Here is an 18,691-nt window from a genome sequence, read left to right on the forward strand (position 1 = left end):
TAATATACCATAAAGGGACAAAGTCACTGTAGTATTTTAGTGCACTTCAAAATAGAATCACTGATTTAGACTACTTTCAGGGAATGGCACTGCTTTCTATTTGCCTGGTCAAATGTTGGTGCAAGCAATTTCAGAAGTACGTCCAATTTAAATTATTTTTTAAATAATTATGAAAATCAAACAACTCTGACAGCATGGTAGTTTTATTCTAATATACAAAAAAATTAAACATCAGTTACAGTATTGCACACATTTTGTTGAAAAAAGTTTACTTTTGTCCTGTGGAAAAAAATGTTTTTGTAATTCTAAGGCTTTGTAGCACATTGGTCAGGGCATGGATAAGTGTTGGCCTCTAAAATGTGTTCTTAATGTTGTTATAAATACAGTACAAAGCTGACTGGATACATTCAGTAGTCTATTTAGGTAGGTAGATGTAGGTGCTAGGTGTTTGTATACAAACAGACTATATATTGACATTTTCAGTCTGGCAGTAACAAAATCTGTGTACCAGCACCTCTAAAGTTCACTAATTAATATGTTATATCTCGTTTGTTTACTCTGTACAAAAAGCGAAGGTTAACGACGACGATTCGCCATTTTACAGGGGGTCATGTGCCGAGCTATTTCTTGACTTGGACCAGTAACTTCCTGAGTGTCTGCTGGTTGCCTGGCAATTGCTCACCACAGAGTTAATGCTGGACAGAACCAGGCTAGCTGTTTGCCTCTGTTTCTTTCTTTTTTTAGAACTGAAAAAGCATTGAAAAATAGTTGTATAAACTGACTATATATATAGACATTTTAAAATACATTTAAACAGAATTTATCTCAGCAACAAAACCTCACAACAACTGTACATTTAGTAGCTCCACTGAAATGTAGTTGCATCTAGGATTGCCAAACGGGATTGCTAAAGTGTTCCGTATTGAACTGATACAGGACACTCTCTCTCTCTATCCCTTCTGTCTGTACCTTACAAAAAATTATCTTTTCGTTGACGTTAAGAGTTGTTTTGTTGGCAACCATAGTTGCATCCATAACCTACAAAGACGTTGGTAGGGCAGTCAGTTCAAAATCAACATTGTCTTCTGGTTGATGAAGAAACATTTGGAAAAAAATTACTGATTAATTCATAACAAATGTGTAAATAGAAATAACTTTCATGGTAGGAGCTCTGTCCTATCTCTGATTGTATTAAGACATAACTGTAGTGTTGCAGTGATGTGTTCATCATAGCAGCCCCAGAGTCAGCAACACGTCATGGTGATGAGATGCATTTTATTCAGATGGACGCACTCTGGGTTTACTCCATTTCTTCTATTCTGTAGGAATCAACACAAATCATCTAGGTTAAATCAAACACATCTCATTAAGCTTCTGGCTTGATTGCATGCTGTTTCTTTCTCTGCATTTTATGCAATCCTAGTCACCATTCTTTTCTCAGATGTTGGGGAAAGGACATTGGGGAAAGCAGGAGGAGTAGAGTAGGAGTAAAGTAGGAGGTTTAAAAGGCCATACAAAATCTTTGGTTTGCAACTAACTCTGTTGCAAAATAATACTGAAACTAATATAGACTGACTCAAACCTGCTACTGACCTGAGAGTCTCCAGTCTACAGTGTGGACTCTCCAGGACATCAGACAGCAGCTTCACTCCTGATACTTGCAGGCTGTTTTTACTCAGGTCCAGCTCTCGCAGACAGGATGGGTTGGACTTCAGAGCTGATGCCAGAAAAGTACAGTCTTCATCCGTGACCCGACAGCGTTTCAACCTGCAGAGATAAGATGAATTTTATGGGGGTACTTTTCCATTTTCGTGACATTTTAGTACAGCTATGTCAGCGAAGCATATCAGTCAATATGTTATATCCCCAAAAATTGGCGAGTTTCTCCAAAAGTCATTTAATTTCCAGGCTCTTTGGGGTTTATTATCCCCAGATTAATAAATATATTCATGTAAGACAACAGATATGTCAGGGAGTCTTTATTTAACACAGAAGAGCAGCTTAGATGCCAAATCGTGTCAAAACATTGGTTAAGCAGTGAGAAGTACTAGCGTCATGTACCAACAACAATGAATAAAAAACATTTTTAACTACAAAATCCACCAGAAACGTAGATACTTCTTGTGTTCAAAGAAAATGTTTTACAGTCTAACAAACTATTTCTTATGCTCAAGTAGTAGAAAAGGAGATTCCTTACCTCAGAGTCTCTAGTCTACAATGTGGACTCTCCAATCCAGCAGACAGCAGCTTCACTCCTGAATCCTGTAGATCATTTTCACTTAGGTCAAGCTCTCTCAGACTGGAGGTGATGGACATTAAAGCTGGAGCCAGAGAAGCACAGCAACTCTCTGACAACCAGCAGCACCTCAATCTAAATAAAAGAATAAAGCATGTAGTTAGAGAACACATTATTCCTGGGTTGAAATGCTGCTTGAAAACATCCAAGCTTTCATAATTGAAAAAAATCTTAAATATGAGCTGTGGAGAGTTTAATGCTGTAGAATCTATAAAACTGCATGCTCAAATCTTAAGAATGCAACAGGAATCCAGGTTCAAAACATCATCCTGCAATAAGGACAAAACAGCACTAAATTTCCTCTTCAACCATGTAACAGGTTCACCATTATAATGCATGTTGTGCAGCCACGTTATATTCAGCCCACAGAGCTTTATCTGAAATTATACTCAAGATACCAAGAGTTCCAAAGATACCAAATACATACAGTATGTCTGGCTGAATTTTGCATAAGACACATTTTCTATTTGACGTAATGCTGCAGGGTATCATGTATAAATATTTCACTAAATATGAAAGTGTCATGGTTTTGAGTCTTGAGTTTAGTCATTTCCTGTTTTATTTTGTAATACTCACCTCTTCTCTTGTGTTTTGTGCTTTACTTCCTGCCTTTGTGTCTTTTCCAGTTTTGATTGTCTGCCCCGCCCTGATTAGGTTGACCTGTGTCTAGTTATCCTTCCCTCACTTGTGTATATAGTCTGTGTGATTCCTATGTTCATTATCAGTTTGTCCCAGTCCTATGATGGTTCTTGCTGTTGCCATTTGGACCTGTATCTGCTTGCCTGCCTGTTACCTGTTTGCTGCCTGCCTACCTGTATCTACCAGTAAGCGACATCATTGAACTGCACCAGTCTGCCTGTACTGTCTGCGTTGGGGTCCTTTCCCTGTTGCCTTTCTTGCCAACCCATAATAGAAAGTGTAGCTTAAAAAACTTAAAGGGAAAATTCACCCCAAAATCAAAGATAAATATTTTTAACGTCTTTTCCAGAAATCATGACCCAGTTACTCAAGGTAATCCGCAGACCTTGTTGTGTGTTTCATGTAGGAACTATCCGTAGAAAGAAAATAGTCCCTACAAGAAACTGCTCACAACAAATCTGTGGATTATCTTGAGTAACCGGGAGGAATTTATATTTTTTTCATGTCTGACATATTCTATAGATATAGACATTGAAACTGTAGTAAAAGGTGTATGTTTTGCTGGTATGATGTTAATAGGACTATGAACACATCATTTTCACTCTGTATATTTGCTGAGGACCGCGCGGGTTCCACGACGCACACGCGCAGCTCAGGTACGTAAAGAGGCCCAGCCGTTACATGTTAAGCGGTGCACTAGCGCACTGAAATGGACCGGATCCAGTAAACTGTTGGCTGGTTGAATTGAGTTTCGGATGAAGGAAGGTGACTTCTTTATTGTGTGTTTTATTGATGTATGTGTGTTTTCTTTAACGATTTACTTTAATGATTAGAGGGGCTGCTGTCAGTAATTTTACACGTTTCCATGCGCGCAGTAATGTCACAACAAATATTGTGGGACATTTAAGCTGCAAAACTAAAAACTGTAGTTATAAACTTGACAGGACAGAGGAAACTCTCTAGAGGAAACAGAATTAAACTTTTAGCTTCTGAAATACATTTTTTAGCGAGCTCTGATGGAGCTCGGGATTTATCAGGAGGACGGCTGCTTTGCTCCAAACAATCTCACTGTATGAACCTGCTGTGTGTGTGACCTTTTGGATGTGTAGAAGAACACAACTTTAATTAACTTTGGATCCTGACCGATCCTGTCAGTGTGTCGGGAGATTTAAATTATCAATTTGAGCTGAGAGTTACGATGCTGTGCCTCGTGTGTAACTGCGCACAGCATCTCTGGGGAGAGGCTTCACCCTATTTCACCCACCCGCAATCATCTGCTATTAATCAGAATGTTCATTTTTATGACCAGGACCGCCTGATCCGCAGATTATCTGCAGTGCCCGCAGATAGGCCTATAACTGCGATCTGCGCATCACAAACTGCCCTTGTCACATTGCACAATGGAAATGTATGACCCTCTCGTTATTTTATGTTGTCACTGTTTCATCAGTACTATAGATGTAGACTATCCATATTTTAAGACGCTACAAATTATATCCAGCTACAATAAATGCCTGAATAGCCATCAGCTAGAACAAAGTACAGATAGTCGTTGCTATGGAAATGATACATCATCTCGTCTAGTCGCATTGGTGTAAACTGGCAGGTTTCAGAATGTTGCAGACCGCATTCTTTTGCAAGTGGTTGTAAGTTTCAACTCTCGTCGTGAATCTTTGGTCTGAACTGGACCTTTTGAACTGGGCCTTTTAACCTAGGGCTAAGAAGGTTCTAAGAATGCTTTTAGCCCTGGGATAAGTGCAGTGTGAAAAGCCCAAACAGCCCTACCATTCTCAAGAAATCAATCAAGGAATCAAGGTCATTTATTTGTCATTTTACAACACAGGGTTGCACAATAAAATGTAAGTTGTAGCCCCTTCATGCTACACACACAGAACATATATACAAATATTTAAATTTTGAATATAAATAAAACAATATATACAGTTATTTACAAACATATAAATTGTATATATTGTTTTATTTATTTTATTAGAGAAATGGCCCTACCATTCTGGCATCTGAACTTAATGAGAAAAGTCAGAATAAACTGGCGATTTTTTGCTTTATCTAACTTACACAGTGTGTGCTACAGTACATACAAATTCGAAAGAAACACTATTCTAATGTTTACTGTACATTTCCTGGGATACAGACTACAAGAAAGTTTAAGGAGATATTGTTACATTGAAGAGGAACACTTGGGATCAAGAGTTCAATAGGTTTATAATAATGACAGCATGTTGTAGAAGAAGTAGTGACTTGAGAGTGAAGTAGATAATGCTGTTTATCTCTTGTTATGACGGTGTAGTCCCTCATTCGTCCAGGAATGTTCCATCGTAGAAAAGGTTTCAATCGTAGTCATCTGGACACTGTTTTTAGAATCAAGACGTTTCGGCTCCCATCCGGACGTCATTCTCAATTTTGAAAAATGGTCTGAGAACTGATGACTACAATTGAAACCTTTTCTACGATATCTCTTATTATCCTATGGTTTTAAATATGTAGCTGGACAATGCTATGCAGTATTCAATATGCTTTATTATTAAGTAAAGAAAAGATTGTGGCATTATGTTAGTGTGAATCAAAATACTATTTTCTTTATCCTGATGTATCAAAGTTATTGTCAGTGTAATATTGATTTAATATTCATATTATTGTAAAACTGAAAACATGCTGACTGACCTCAAAGCTTCCAGTATACAATGTGGACTCTCCAATCCTGCACACAGCAGCTTCACTCCTGAATCCTGCAGATCGTTATTACTCAGTTCCAACTCTTGCAGGCTAGACGAGTTGGACTTGAGAGCTGAGGCCAAAGAAGTACAGCAGTTCTCCGTAAGCCCACATCTATCAAGCCTGTAATTATAGGATAAATATTAAATCTGATATGCTGTACTAAATAAAACATTTGTTTGTAACCCTAGTTCAATGAGCAAAGATAGAGTCCTCTCTAACAGGCTCTATACACTTGCAAGAAGAAGAAGAAGGTTACAAGAAGCCTTGTAGCCTTTCACACAAACTTGCGAAAGGTATCCATTGTTCTATCTCATACAGACTTAAGCTCTTTAACACAGGCTCTATAGATGTAAGGAGGCGAAAACAGACACTTGCACTCCTTGTCATGAGGCCAAAACAACACAAAGTTGTGACAAATGTGTCATGCAAAAATGTGGGCAGCCACTCTAGCCCCCATCACAAGCAGAAGCAGACAGGCAAGACCACACTAACAGAGCCTGTTTGACCTCACAGTACCACAAGCAGGCCCCCTCAACCACCCACCTCTGACCACCTGCAAAAGGGGAGAAGGCAGAAAAGGTAGCCCACTACATGTCAGTCCTAAGTGTAAAGGATTTGTCATTTTACAAAATGCGTTTCATCCAATCCTCTTTGTTCAGATTGTGTCCTGGAACATTAAGTAGGAGAAACTAAAATGCAAGAAAGTAAACACAAGGCACCTAAGACATCTTGCAAACAGCCAGTCAGAGGTGATGACTGTCGAGAGTGCTGAAAAATGCTGAATCAGAGTAATATGATGATGAGACACACTTTCAGGCAAGCAAAACTTAGTTTAGCAGCGCTCTTAGTGTCCTCCTATAGGGTGAGAAATACTGAAAAGAAATGGCTCAATGCTCCATCGCTCTCCATGTAGGAGGAGATAAAGGGGCTAATACCTGGGGAAATTGCTGGTGTACAAGGAAGGAACATATCCTGCTGGAACTTCGAAGGAATGGCTCTAACGGTCTACAGAACTGAGCTGGAGGTAGGTAACTACTACTCTATTGTATTACTACTTGTACTAACAATACAATACAAATTACATTGAACTGCTCTGCAGTTTTACAAGTGTGAAATCCTATAGAGCCTGTTAGACAAAGTCTATGAGAAACAGAACTTGTGCTTCCCTTTTATTCATTACATCATCTTCCAGTCACCATCTGCTGACAGAAAAAATATTTTCTTATTAAAAATATCTACAGAAAGACAAAAGATCTACAGGAGTGAACTCACCTCAGATACTTCAGTCTACATTGGGGACTCTCCAGTGCAGTAGACAGCAGATTTACTCCTAAATCCTTCAGTTTGTTTTTACTCAGGTCTAGCTCTCTCATATGGGAAGGGTTGGACTTCATGGCTGAGGCTAGATGAGCACAGCAGCTCTCTGACAGCCTGCAGCAACTTAATCTAGATAAATAAGTATAAAGAATGTAGCTATTGAAGGTAACATCGAAGGTTATCAATATGGACAAGCACCACAGAGGAATCTTGGAATAGGAAGTAGAAAAGGGGCCAATCGAGACTGCATATAGGGCCAATGATTCTGTGTTACTACCATAAACAGAACCACAGTAATCATACAAAATTAATCTCAGCATAAAGTTAATAAAATGCTGTCTGACCTCAGAATCTCCAGTCTACAGTTTGGACTCTCCAGTCCAGTAGACAGCAGCTTCACTCCTGAATCCTTAAGATAGTTGTTGTTACTTAGATCTAGCTCTCTCAGATGGGAAGAGGTGAATTTCAGCGCTGATGCCAGAGAATAACAACAACTCTCTGACAAACTGCAGCTCTTCAATCTGAAAAACATGATAAAGGACATAGTTAAAACACATATTTAGATCAGATATCTTTGGGTCTAAATCTGTAGCTCAACAGGCAATTATATTAAGATTTAGATTAGATTTAGATTTTTGTCCCAAACAGAGATTTGTTTTCACGGCCAGTACAACATAGAAATATATGGATATACACACAGCAACATACAAATATAGACAATACATAAAATCTTGTCTACATTCATACATACCAGCTCACAACAGTGTCAGTGAGACAGTTTGTTCAGGGCTGCTATGGCAGAAGGGACAAAACTCCTTTTCCATTTTAAAGTCTCCGACCGGAAGTAATGTGAAGTTTTGATTGAGGGGGTGATCAGTGTCATTTGCCATTGTGAGTGCTAGGCATGTGATGGCTCTGTGGTTCATTAACAGACTGACACTGCCATTTTATTTATGGATCAAACTAGTGTCAGCCTTATATAGATGTAATAATAAAATTACAAGCAGGAATTCATAATGGAATCAGCTAAGCTCCATAGAAACCAATCTTGTTATGACAGCATAATTGCAATACAGTCCCCTACATGTAATAAGAATACATGAGTACTTGAAGACAGAAGAAAAAGGAGGAGGAGAAGAAAAAGTAAAGAGTAAAGGGATGTCTGAAAGTTGTCTGACCTTAGTATCTTCAGTCTGCAGTTTGGACTCTCCAGTCCGACAGATAGCAGCTTCACTCCAGAATCCAGTAGATAGTCATTATCACTCAGGTCCAACTCTAGCAGATGGGAAGGGTTGGACATCAGAGCTGAAGACAGAACTTCACAATGCCCCTCAGACAGTCCACAGGCAGAAAGTCTGCAAACGCATATTTATTGTAAAGTCAGTATTAACCAAAGCAACAAAGATACTAAATAATGGTAATAGTAGTAAGTAAAGTAGTAATACTGTTTGTAATTAGTAAGACATACTAATTATTTAATTGACATTAGCCTGATTCAAAGCTGCTAAGTAGTTAGCTGTTCACAGTCTGGTCCAACACTGCTGTGAAGAGTGACATTACAAGAAGACGCTGTAGAACCGTTACATGAACAGGGACTTATTATTTATTTTCTGTGGCAGCAAACATAATATATAGCCGTCCCATAACTATTATACTGCAACCTGAGATCAACTACACACTTTATGGCTTACTAAAGTAATCTAAGGGAAAGGCTCACTTTCACATCAACACAGCTAGTTACCCACAAGGCTACCTTCCTAAAAGGGGAAGGCTCGGCCAGTAACACAGGTGCAGTTAGACTGTGGGTGTGCTAACCAGAGGTGGAAAAAATATTCAGGGCCATTACTTAAGCAAAAGTACTTATACCAACCCCACTCTGAAATACTCCACTACAAGTAAAAGTTCTGGAAGTACTCATTGTGCAGTAAAATAGCCCCTACCAGTTTTATTATGTATGATGTTTCTGGATTAATATTACTTGTATGTAATGTTGCATTTTATTGCTGTAGATTTTTAAGGTTGGGCTAATTTGAACTACTTTATATACTGTTGGATCATCATATGTTTGCGCTACTTAAAGTAAAATAGAGAAAATGTGTATATCGAGATATATATATCGTATAACGCAGCATAACCTAAAATATCGAGATATTATTTATAAGCCATATCGCCCAGCCCTAGCATAAAGGTAACTTTATACTTCTTACATTAACATCTGTACTAACCGAGCGTTTCTGCAGTTTCTCACAGCTGGGAGCAATCTCCGTCTTCCATCACCTGATGCATTGTACTTCTTCAGGTCCAACACCTCTAGAACCTCTTCTGACATCTGCAACATGTAGGCAAGAGCAGAGCACTGGGTCTTGGTGAGTTTCTTCACTGATCTGTTGTCTGACTGGAGGTACTCTTGGATCTCCTGATGCACTGAGTGGTCATTCATCTCCATCAAACAGTGGAAGACGTTGATGCTTCTGTCAGGAGAGATGTCATAAGCATTCATCTTCTTGAGGTTGTTTATTGCTCTCTGGATGCTTTCTGGACTGCACGCTGTCCAGCCCAGAAGACCTCCTAAGAGATGATGGTTGGACTCCAATAACAGGCCATGAAGGAAGCGAACAAAGAGGTCCAAGTGTCCATTTCCACTGTTTAGGGATTTCTCCACAACAAGACTGAGGAAGTTATCCAGACCTTGGTCACTGCTATTTCTATCCCAGTTTTCTCCCAAGAAAGTTGCCAGTACTTCTATGTTCTTGTTCAGGTAACAGTGGACCATGTAGACAGCAGCGAGAAACTCCTGAATACTTAAATGAACAAAGCAGTAAATCATTTTCTGAAAGAGTACACACTCTCTTTTGAAGATCTCTGTGCACAGTCCTGAGAAAACTAAGGCTTCTCTGACATCAAGACCGCATCGCTCCAAGTCTTCTTGGTAGAACATGATGTTCCCTTTATCCAGATGTTTGAACGCAAGTCTCCCCAACTTTAGAAGGACTTCCCTGTCAGTCTGCATCAGCTCCTGTTGGATCATATCATGCCCCTTATCATACTTCTGTGTCTTCCTCTTGGACTGAGCCAGCAGAAAGTGTGAGTACATCTCAGTCAGAGTCTTGGGAAGCTCTTTTTGGTCTGTGGTCAACATGTGCTCCAGAACTGTAGCAGTGATCCAACAGAAAACTGGGATGTGACACATAATGTAGAGGCTCCTGGATGCCTTGATGTGTGAGATGATTCTCTTGGACATTGATTCATCACTGAATCTCCTCCTGAAGTACTCCTCCTTCTGAGGGTCAGTGAATCCTCGTACTTCTGTTATCCTATCAACATATGAAGGAGGGATCTGATTGGCTGCTGCAGGTCTTGATGTTATCCAAAGAAGAGCTGAGGGAAGCAGATTCCCCTGAATGAGGTTTGTCAACAGCAAGTTGACTGATGATCTCTGTGTGACATCAGACACAACCTCATTGTTCTGGAAATCCAACAAAAGTCTGCTTTCGTCCAGGCCGTCAAAGATTAACAAAACTTTACAGAGAGCAAGCCTTTCGGCTGTCACCATGTGTAGTGTTGGATCAAAATCATGAAGCAGCCTAAGAAGACTGTACTGTTCCTCTTTAATCAAGTTCAGCTCCCGAAACGAAAGCAGAATCACAAGGCTAACATCTTGATTTTCCAGGCCCTCTGCCCAGTCAAGAGTAAACTTCTGCACTGAGAAGGTTTTTCCGATGCCAGCGATGCCATTCGTCAGAACCACTCTGATGAATCTCTTTTGGCCAGGTAAGACCTTAAATATGTCATGGCATTTGATTGGAGTGTCATGCATGGTCTCCATTTTCGATATTGTCTCGAGCTGCCACACTTCATGTTGGACATTAACTCCTTCACACTGTCCTTCAGTGATGTAGAGCTCAGTGTAGATCCTATTCAGGTGGGTTCGAGGTCCTGCTTCAGCAGTTCCTTCTATTGCAAATTCACATCTTCTTCTGAGGCTGATCCTATGATTGTTTAAAACCTCCTGCAGACTGCCAGTAACTGAAAGATAAGCAGGAAAAGAATAAATAAGGTTTTAAGAACTATACTGCATATCTTAAAACAAATCAGGAGTTTGGTCGTAACTTCGAGTGTAAAGCCAACACTAATTGCTACATAGTTACTGGTTGGTTTCACACTCAACTATCTATATATGCTATCGCTGAACTACATGGACAACAATCAAAACAGAGAGCGACATGTCCTCTAGTGACTCATTCAGGTGGGAGAAAATAGACACTACCAACTAAAGACGGTAAGTAAGAGACCTACAATAGACTGCTTTATTACAAAAAGAGAATGTAATTTATGCTATCATGTGTGAATTAGCTAACATATGATACAATGCAGGTTGTCTGTCATTTATCAATTGCTTTTGTTGTATTTAGATTTATTTTTCTAAGGTGAGGGCAACTGCTAATCTGATGCGCCAGATGGTTTGTTACACAGAACCATCTGAGAAATCATACTTGTAAACTGTTTGGAAAAGGGCAGGCACTGTCAAAAAATACTTGGCAGGTGATTGGATGAACCATCTGTCTATCACCGTCTATCACTGGCTAACTTCAACCAATCAGATTAACAAACCATATGACGTAGCAGAAGAGTCTTAGCCAGTCGGGAGGAGAACAAAAACATCTTTTCCATTGAGAAAAACCTTCAGTACTGTTCTTTGCTCTTCTTTCAATGAAGAAATACTCTACAGTTCTGATATAACTGATGCTATAGCAGCATCTACGCTAACTTCTTCTCATTGTTTTTTTGAACAGGTGCTTTGCTTCTCAGTGTCGTAACCTAACCTAACACCTAGACCATGCCCGTAGCTGTCACTAAGCAAGCAAGTGGGGCCAGCGGCAATTCCCATCTCAGGTCAATGCTACATAAAATCACACTTTTAATGTCATCTGTTCTAAACAGTGGTTAACTGTGGAGCACAAAGCAGAATACCGACCAATGTTGCAATGTTGTTTCATGTCAGTGTCATTATAAATGTAAAGGGACGTAGTCTGTCACAGGAAATGCGGTGTAAACATCTGGCTCTTCTAACATCATGCCCTACTGTTTTCCAAATTGTTATGTTGTAACTAAATGTATGGTGCAACTTCCATACTATGTTCAAACTAAGCTACATTTGAACTTACACATACTGCTGGTGGTTATTTTAATGCCAACTTAAAATTGATACATTTAATTATACGTTGTATTTTCTGAAATGTTGAAACTTTTTAAATGTGCTAAACATGCTGCATATCATACACAAAATAAAAGGTGACTGCAGAAACACAAGAAGTTTTGTATTAGAAACAGTAGCTACTTACTTGGTTCAGTACTGTTTTGACTAGGTGTCTGCAATTCAGGACTTTTTCTGGATCGTTTTCCACATTGGGGACCTGAGAAATCTCCTGTTGATTTACATTCTTCCCAGTACAAGGCAATGCATTGCTCTCCAGGAACTCTGGTAGACCCTGGATCCTTCAGGCACAAAGCACAGCATGATAGCTGGTCCTTGATAACACCACTAGTCCTTTTCCTCTTTCTGTGAATATGAAGGTATTCTCTTTTCAACTTAAAAACTTTATTGTTGTTAACAAAAATATTTTGGCAATACTGGGTATATTGTCAAATAGAACAATGCAGACAGAACATGTAATGTTTCTTTTGTTGATATCTCACTAGTCACAGTTTAAATAATCAACACTTCAAGTCAGCCATCATGGATGAATTAATTATGGCATGACTTTCGGATATGTCTGGCGAACAAACCAGCCTGATTATCACCAGCTCTACCCATCTGAAGCAGAGAATGCTGATGGTTTCTCACGCTCTGTTCAAAAGAGAAATTGCACCTACAGCAAGTTTACTCTACCCTTTGAATTAACCAAGACCACTTCCACAGCCAGACCCATTGTTAGCCTGTATGGGCATGTATTACCAAAGCAATTCAAACCATGCTGCTGTGTTACAGTATGTCCTAGACACTTGTCAAGAGGGCCTTGCACAACAGTTCTTAGTCAGTGGTTTATGGCTGACTAAGACTGCATTCCAGACAATGTGAGAGGTGTTGGAATTTCCCAGTTGAAATTTCCGACTTCCGACGTCAAAGCGTTTCAGGTGCACAACGTCAAACGTAAACAAAAAACATGGCAGACCATGACAAACCGATGTTTCTTTGGCAAGTGTACACACAACTGAACTCTCAGCAGTGCAGCCTCCTTGCATATATAAAGAATCAGAGGAGGGAACAACAATGCCATTATACACATTATTTTACGGCACTTTTATACTCGGAAACGTATCTTCATATTCCATTTACTAGCCTAATACAATACTGTAGTCTACAAATGCATCATACCCCCCTCCCCGGTTGATTGAAATGTAGCCTAATGTGCGCTTCCATGGGTGCTGCCATTGTTATGTGACGTCAAACAACTGCTTCTTCATTTAATCGGGGTAGATGAATTTGCACCCAGTTCATAAGTAGGAACTCTGACATTAAATGGCATACTTTTTCTAGCAGGAGGTCATAAATTTTCAAGTTCCGAGTTGTCTGGAATGCAGCATAAGAACTCCGTAGGCCTACTCTAACATCAACTTCAAAATAAATATATTAAGAATTTTTGTCAGAAAAGCCATACAAAAAGTGACAACACAGAGGAGGTTGCATTTTTACATATAGTTCTAGAGTTCTAGGGCGGCTGTGACTGAGGTAGAGTGGGTGATTCACTAATTGAAAGGTCAGTGGTTCGATCCCGGCTCTAGTTCTGGTGTGTAAATGAGTTAATTTCTTTGGACTGATGAGCAGTTGACACCTGCCATAAGTGTGTGAATGGGGTGAATGTGATATGTAGTGTGAAGCGCTTTAAGTGGTCGGAAGACTAGAAAGGCGCTATACAAGTACAGTCCATTTACCATTATGAAGAATGTATTATCATTATAAAAAAGTCTGTGTCTATTTTGGTAACTATCAAGATAATGGAAACAATTACAGTAGAATATTTGGGCAAGTGTATTCACTACTCTTGTTAGTGACAGGAACGTTTTGGGAAATATACTTGTTTGCTCTCACTGCCTCAGCTGCATGAAAATTCTATGTCAATACCCCCCTCATTCCATGTTTGAACCATACTCTCTGCATTGGGCACAAAAATGTCCAAACTGGCAACACATATTTCAAGGTCAGGAAAATAACAACAAATTGATTTCTCTAGTTATTCGTTGCCATTAAAATACATGAAACATTCAATAACTAATATGTGACAAAGAAAATGATTGATATCGTTCATTGAAATTACCAGTCATTGTTTAAAAAGTGTGAGAAGCCTATTCTTTTATCGAAGGAATAGTTCAAATGAAGACAGCATCTGAGTAACATTTCTGTTTCTGAAAAGACACATTGCTGTTGAATTTTTCAAATAGAATTTTTTAATGCTTTGACTAGCAAAAATTAAATTCCATTCACCTTCATTGTATTGGGGTGGTGGCAGAATTTTCGGAGGTGGATATCTGAAAACCTCAGCATATAAAACAAGAACTGCATGGTTAGATGTCATAAGTTGTAAGTGAGAAAATATGTATTTTTGTTATTTAAGTTACCATGACACTTTAACTTGGTGAAATACTAATGTGGATGCATGTGTACACCATGTGTCTTGTAACACACGTAACCATATAACCAGATAGTAAGGCTATTTTTATTCCTTATTTAAAAAATTCCAAGAATGTGTCTGTTTATTTTAAAAGGTAAAAGATGAAACTGAAACTGAAAATACAGAGGAAATCGGATTATAAAATACAGTACTATTTGTAGTGTTTACATTTAGAGTTTAACATTTAGTGTTTTCACTTTGAGGGACAATCAGGGAAAATTGCACAGTCACCAGCTTATTGGAAATTTCTCTTGGTTTTTCTCTCTGCTTTGTAACACACACATTTTACTGCACACTGCAATGAGTTTCTTCTTGAATCCAGAAAAAAAATTGTATGCATAAAGATTTATATTCCAGGTGAAAATTACCCAATCCTCTTCTTAAAAGATATGGAGGTCATTTATAGTCACATGTTAAATACACCCTCCAATCACGCCTGTCCACGACCTATCTCTCACAATAGGCGGTCTCTCTCTGCATTCACTGCATTCAACAACACTGAGCTCTGCAACTCTCGCTACTAAACTGTTGCCTGATATCAGAAATTAAACTCCCTCAACCTCCCCAGCCTCCTCCTGTATTAACATTTAGTTGTATGTATGAATCTTGTATGATTTTAACTTGTGTTCATGTTCATTAAATGATGTGTATCTCAGGCTCTCTTCAGAGGGGTTTGTATGTTCAGGGACAGTCTGTGTCAAACTTTATCAGATTTGTTCCAGAGCATCACATGAGCACAGAGCACAAACTAAAATGCATATTGCTGCAAGAAAAATGGTCAAAACCTTGAAGTGAGTACCCTGACTGAAATTCTGAAAAAAACCCAAAAATGATGAGCCATAATTACGAGCAGTTATTTTTCTGTCTGCTACTAAAGCATACAGTCGTCATATGCACACAGCTGCATAATGAAGAGTCTGATCTGGAAACACTAAGATGTTTATAGTTATATTATGTGAAAAGTCTGTTTTCTGTTGTAAATGTGATGGTTCAACAGTGAGCTACTACTTTACCTTGATGTTATCAGTTTTTATTTTTCATTTGCACTACAGCATCCATGTAGAAGTGAAACATGTAGTGCATGAAACTTTGCTTGATTTATTTCACAAGGCTAAGAGAATCAGGAGAACTCTTACTTGGTGTCGAATGGTCCAGGTTTATTACTGAAGGCAAGAGGAATGTCTTTGGACTGGTCACTCTTCACAGACAGACAGCTGGATACTGCAGACTCCGCTCTGCCCTCCTCGTCCTTCCCACAAACACTCATCTTTGGTCTAACAGGACAGTCAGTCATACACAATGAGCACTGTTTGCACTACAGCATCCATGTAGAGGTGAAAGGAAACATGCAGTACATGTTGTTCAAATGTTTTTTCGATAAAAATAACATTCAGCTTGGCTTGTTCTGACAGAGCAACCCCACACCCCTTTCTCACGCAACTGATTGCTTGATTTATTCCACAAGGCTAAGAGAATCAGGAGAACTCTTACTTGGTGTCGAATGGTCCAGGTTTATTACTGAAGGCAAGAGGAATGTCTTTGGACTGGTCACTCTTCACAGACAGACAGCTGGATACTGCAGACTCCGCTCTGCCCTCCTCGTCCTTCCCACAAACACTCATCTTTGGTCTAACAGGACAGTCAGTCATACACAATGAGCACTGTTTGCACTACAGCATCCATGTAGAGGTGAAAGGAAACATGCAGTACATGTTGTTCAAATGTTTTTTCGATAAAAATAACATTCAGCTTGGCTTGTTCTGACAGAGCAACCCCCCACCCCCTTTCTCACGCAACTGATTGCTTGATTTATTCCACAAGGCTAAGAGAATCAGGAGAACTCTTACTTGGTGTCGAATGGTCCAGGTTTATTACTGAAGGCAAGAGGAATGTCTTTGGACTGGTCACTCTTCACAGACAGACAGCTGGATACTGGAGACTCCGCTCTGCCCTCCTCGTCCTTCCCACAAACACTCATCTTTGGTCTAACAGGACAATCAGTAACACAAGCTCACATCAGACATTGAAATCAGTGTGGCTCACCATAGGATGCATCTGTAGATGATTACCCATTTGGCAAAAGTTTGGACTACCTTGCTTCATACATTTGCCTTTTAATGGGCAGACATGTTTTCTTGAAACTGCTATTACTAGCCTTCATAATAATGCTGTCCAACACTGTAATGTGATAATATTTGTAGTTAGCTAAGATTAAGTTGGTGGGTCATATTGTTAATAACAAACAGGGAAACGGTTATAGGTGGATACGACCAATAATTGTAAATTAATTGAAACTTCCAAAGTTACAGTGTTTTAACGTTAGCATGAAAAGTCCATCTTTGTGCTTCTACAGAGTGTTTCCTTGCTGAGCTGTGGTGGAAGGAGGGTTAAAGAGGGTTATTGCCAACTAAAATGACAGCTCACATCCAACACTATGATAAAAAAAAAAAAAACAGTCTGCATTGTTTGCATTCACGCACAAAGAAAGAGAAGTAAAGTTTCTGTCTTCATCCACTGAAAACGGTGACGCCATCGCTCGTCATTGTAAACTGGGACCATTAAGGAACTTTCCTTCAATTGTAATAACAAAGCAGCACCAGCGGCAACAACAATAATAGCAGCCTAATATTATTGTTGTTATATTTCAGTCCAGAGGGGCTCAGAAACACTGGAAATCGTGTTTGTTTCACAAAGACTGAAAATGGTCTTACAGAGTACACATGAATCTTTTTCAACAAGACACTTTCACCTTTAAAATGTGGTAATGAAATTTACTTTATATACTTTTCCAAATGGCTTTTAGTTGCCAGTGTTGCCCCATTTCGCGTTACAGTTATCACGTGACATTACATCTTTAGTTAGGCCTAATTTTCCGAGAAGACAATAAGACCATATAGTTTAATAGCCTATTTACAATATACGCAGCCGAGCCTAGCATACACACTTTCAACCAACCCTCGCCCATTTACCTACCTCATTCGCCAAAGACTTTAGTAGTGAGTAGGCTAAACGTTTACAAGTCCATCCATTAGGCCTATCTACACGGTCGGATCTACATGCGTAGCCAACTTTAATCACCGTTAAGTTCCTCCGACCGTGTATGGCGTAACACCTGGCTCAGACACATTTACAGTAAAATGAAATGCTGCAATAGTAACGCTGTCTGACGCCTTTCAAGATGTATTTCCGTATTTCCGCGGTCAGCCCCGTATTCTGATCTTTACGGTAAATGAAGAGCGTTAAATAAAAGTTACATAACGTTAGAGACCTTATCTCACTGTCACAATGCAACTAAGTACATATACTCAAGTAGGTTACTGTAGGCCTACTTGAGCACAACTTTGATGTACCTGTACTTTACTTAATCTTTTTTCTTTTCTCACTTTCTACTTCTGCTCCACCACATTTCAGAGGGAAATATTGTACTTTTTACTCCACTACATTTATCTGACAGCTTCCTGTTTTATTTTGGTGGTATTCTTCTTCCCTTGTGTGTCTTGTGTTTTTACTTCCTGTCTGTGTTTTCCCTCCAGTTTTGATTGTTGGTCCTCCCTTGATTGTTTGCACCTGTGTCTCGTTGTCTCACCTCCCCTAAGGTATTTAGTCTCGGTATTTTCTTTGTTCAGGGTTGGATTATCGTTGTACACATGGTGTTGGTCCTGCCAAGCGTGTTTACCGTAAATTTGTATTGGATTCTTTGTTCTCCCATGGACCTATTTTGGATTTTTGGATTTTGCCTGCTCCCCTGTGAACTGTGTTCCCACCTTGTACTCTCTCCCCTGCTTCCACCTATGCTAGCCGGTACTTATCTGCCTTTTGTCTGCTCATTACCTGTCTGCTACTGTTCTGCCCGTACTTGCCTGCATACCACTCCACAATAAACACGGTAGTCATCTGGCTACTTTTCCCTGAGACTGCTTCCTCGTCATCTGCTTTTGGGTCCACATAGCTCTATACAGCACCCCTTACAACACGATTAGATGAATAACTGGTCAGTAGATTGACAAAAAAATTAATCAGCAACTACTTTAAT

At 39.4% G+C, this 18,691-nt stretch overlaps 1 protein-coding gene across 5 annotated transcripts; it reads right to left on the reverse strand.

Moving 5' to 3' along the window:
• Window positions 1–187: 187 nt before the first annotated feature.
• Window positions 188–18,035, reverse strand: LOC122882824 (NACHT, LRR and PYD domains-containing protein 3-like). 5 transcript variants are annotated; one of them, XM_044210621.1, is made up of 14 exons: window positions 17,632–18,032; window positions 16,506–16,643; window positions 16,150–16,287; window positions 15,795–15,932; window positions 14,472–14,523; window positions 12,331–12,484; window positions 9,214–11,014; window positions 8,167–8,343; window positions 7,333–7,509; window positions 6,944–7,117; window positions 5,618–5,791; window positions 2,198–2,371; window positions 1,594–1,767; window positions 188–1,319 (listed from the first exon to the last, which is right to left on the reverse strand). In XM_044210621.1, the coding sequence occupies exons 1-14, from the start codon at window positions 17,634–17,636 to the stop codon at window positions 1,301–1,303; spliced, it is 3,495 nt and encodes a 1,164-aa protein (XP_044066556.1). In that variant the 5' UTR covers window positions 17,637–18,032; the 3' UTR covers window positions 188–1,300. The 5 variants fall into 5 exon arrangements, with proteins under 5 accessions (XP_044066556.1, XP_044066555.1, XP_044066557.1 ...); XM_044210620.1 differs by lacking the exon at window positions 14,472–14,523 and having other exon boundaries at window positions 12,331–12,548; window positions 17,632–18,031; XM_044210622.1 differs by lacking the exons at window positions 14,472–14,523; window positions 17,632–18,032 and having other exon boundaries at window positions 12,331–12,548; window positions 16,150–16,328; window positions 16,506–16,641.
• Window positions 18,036–18,691: the final 656 nt, after the last annotated feature.

Source organism: Siniperca chuatsi, linkage group LG10 (genome assembly GCF_020085105.1).
Source record: "Siniperca chuatsi isolate FFG_IHB_CAS linkage group LG10, ASM2008510v1, whole genome shotgun sequence".
Classification (NCBI taxonomy): Eukaryota; Metazoa; Chordata; class Actinopteri; order Centrarchiformes; family Sinipercidae; genus Siniperca; species Siniperca chuatsi.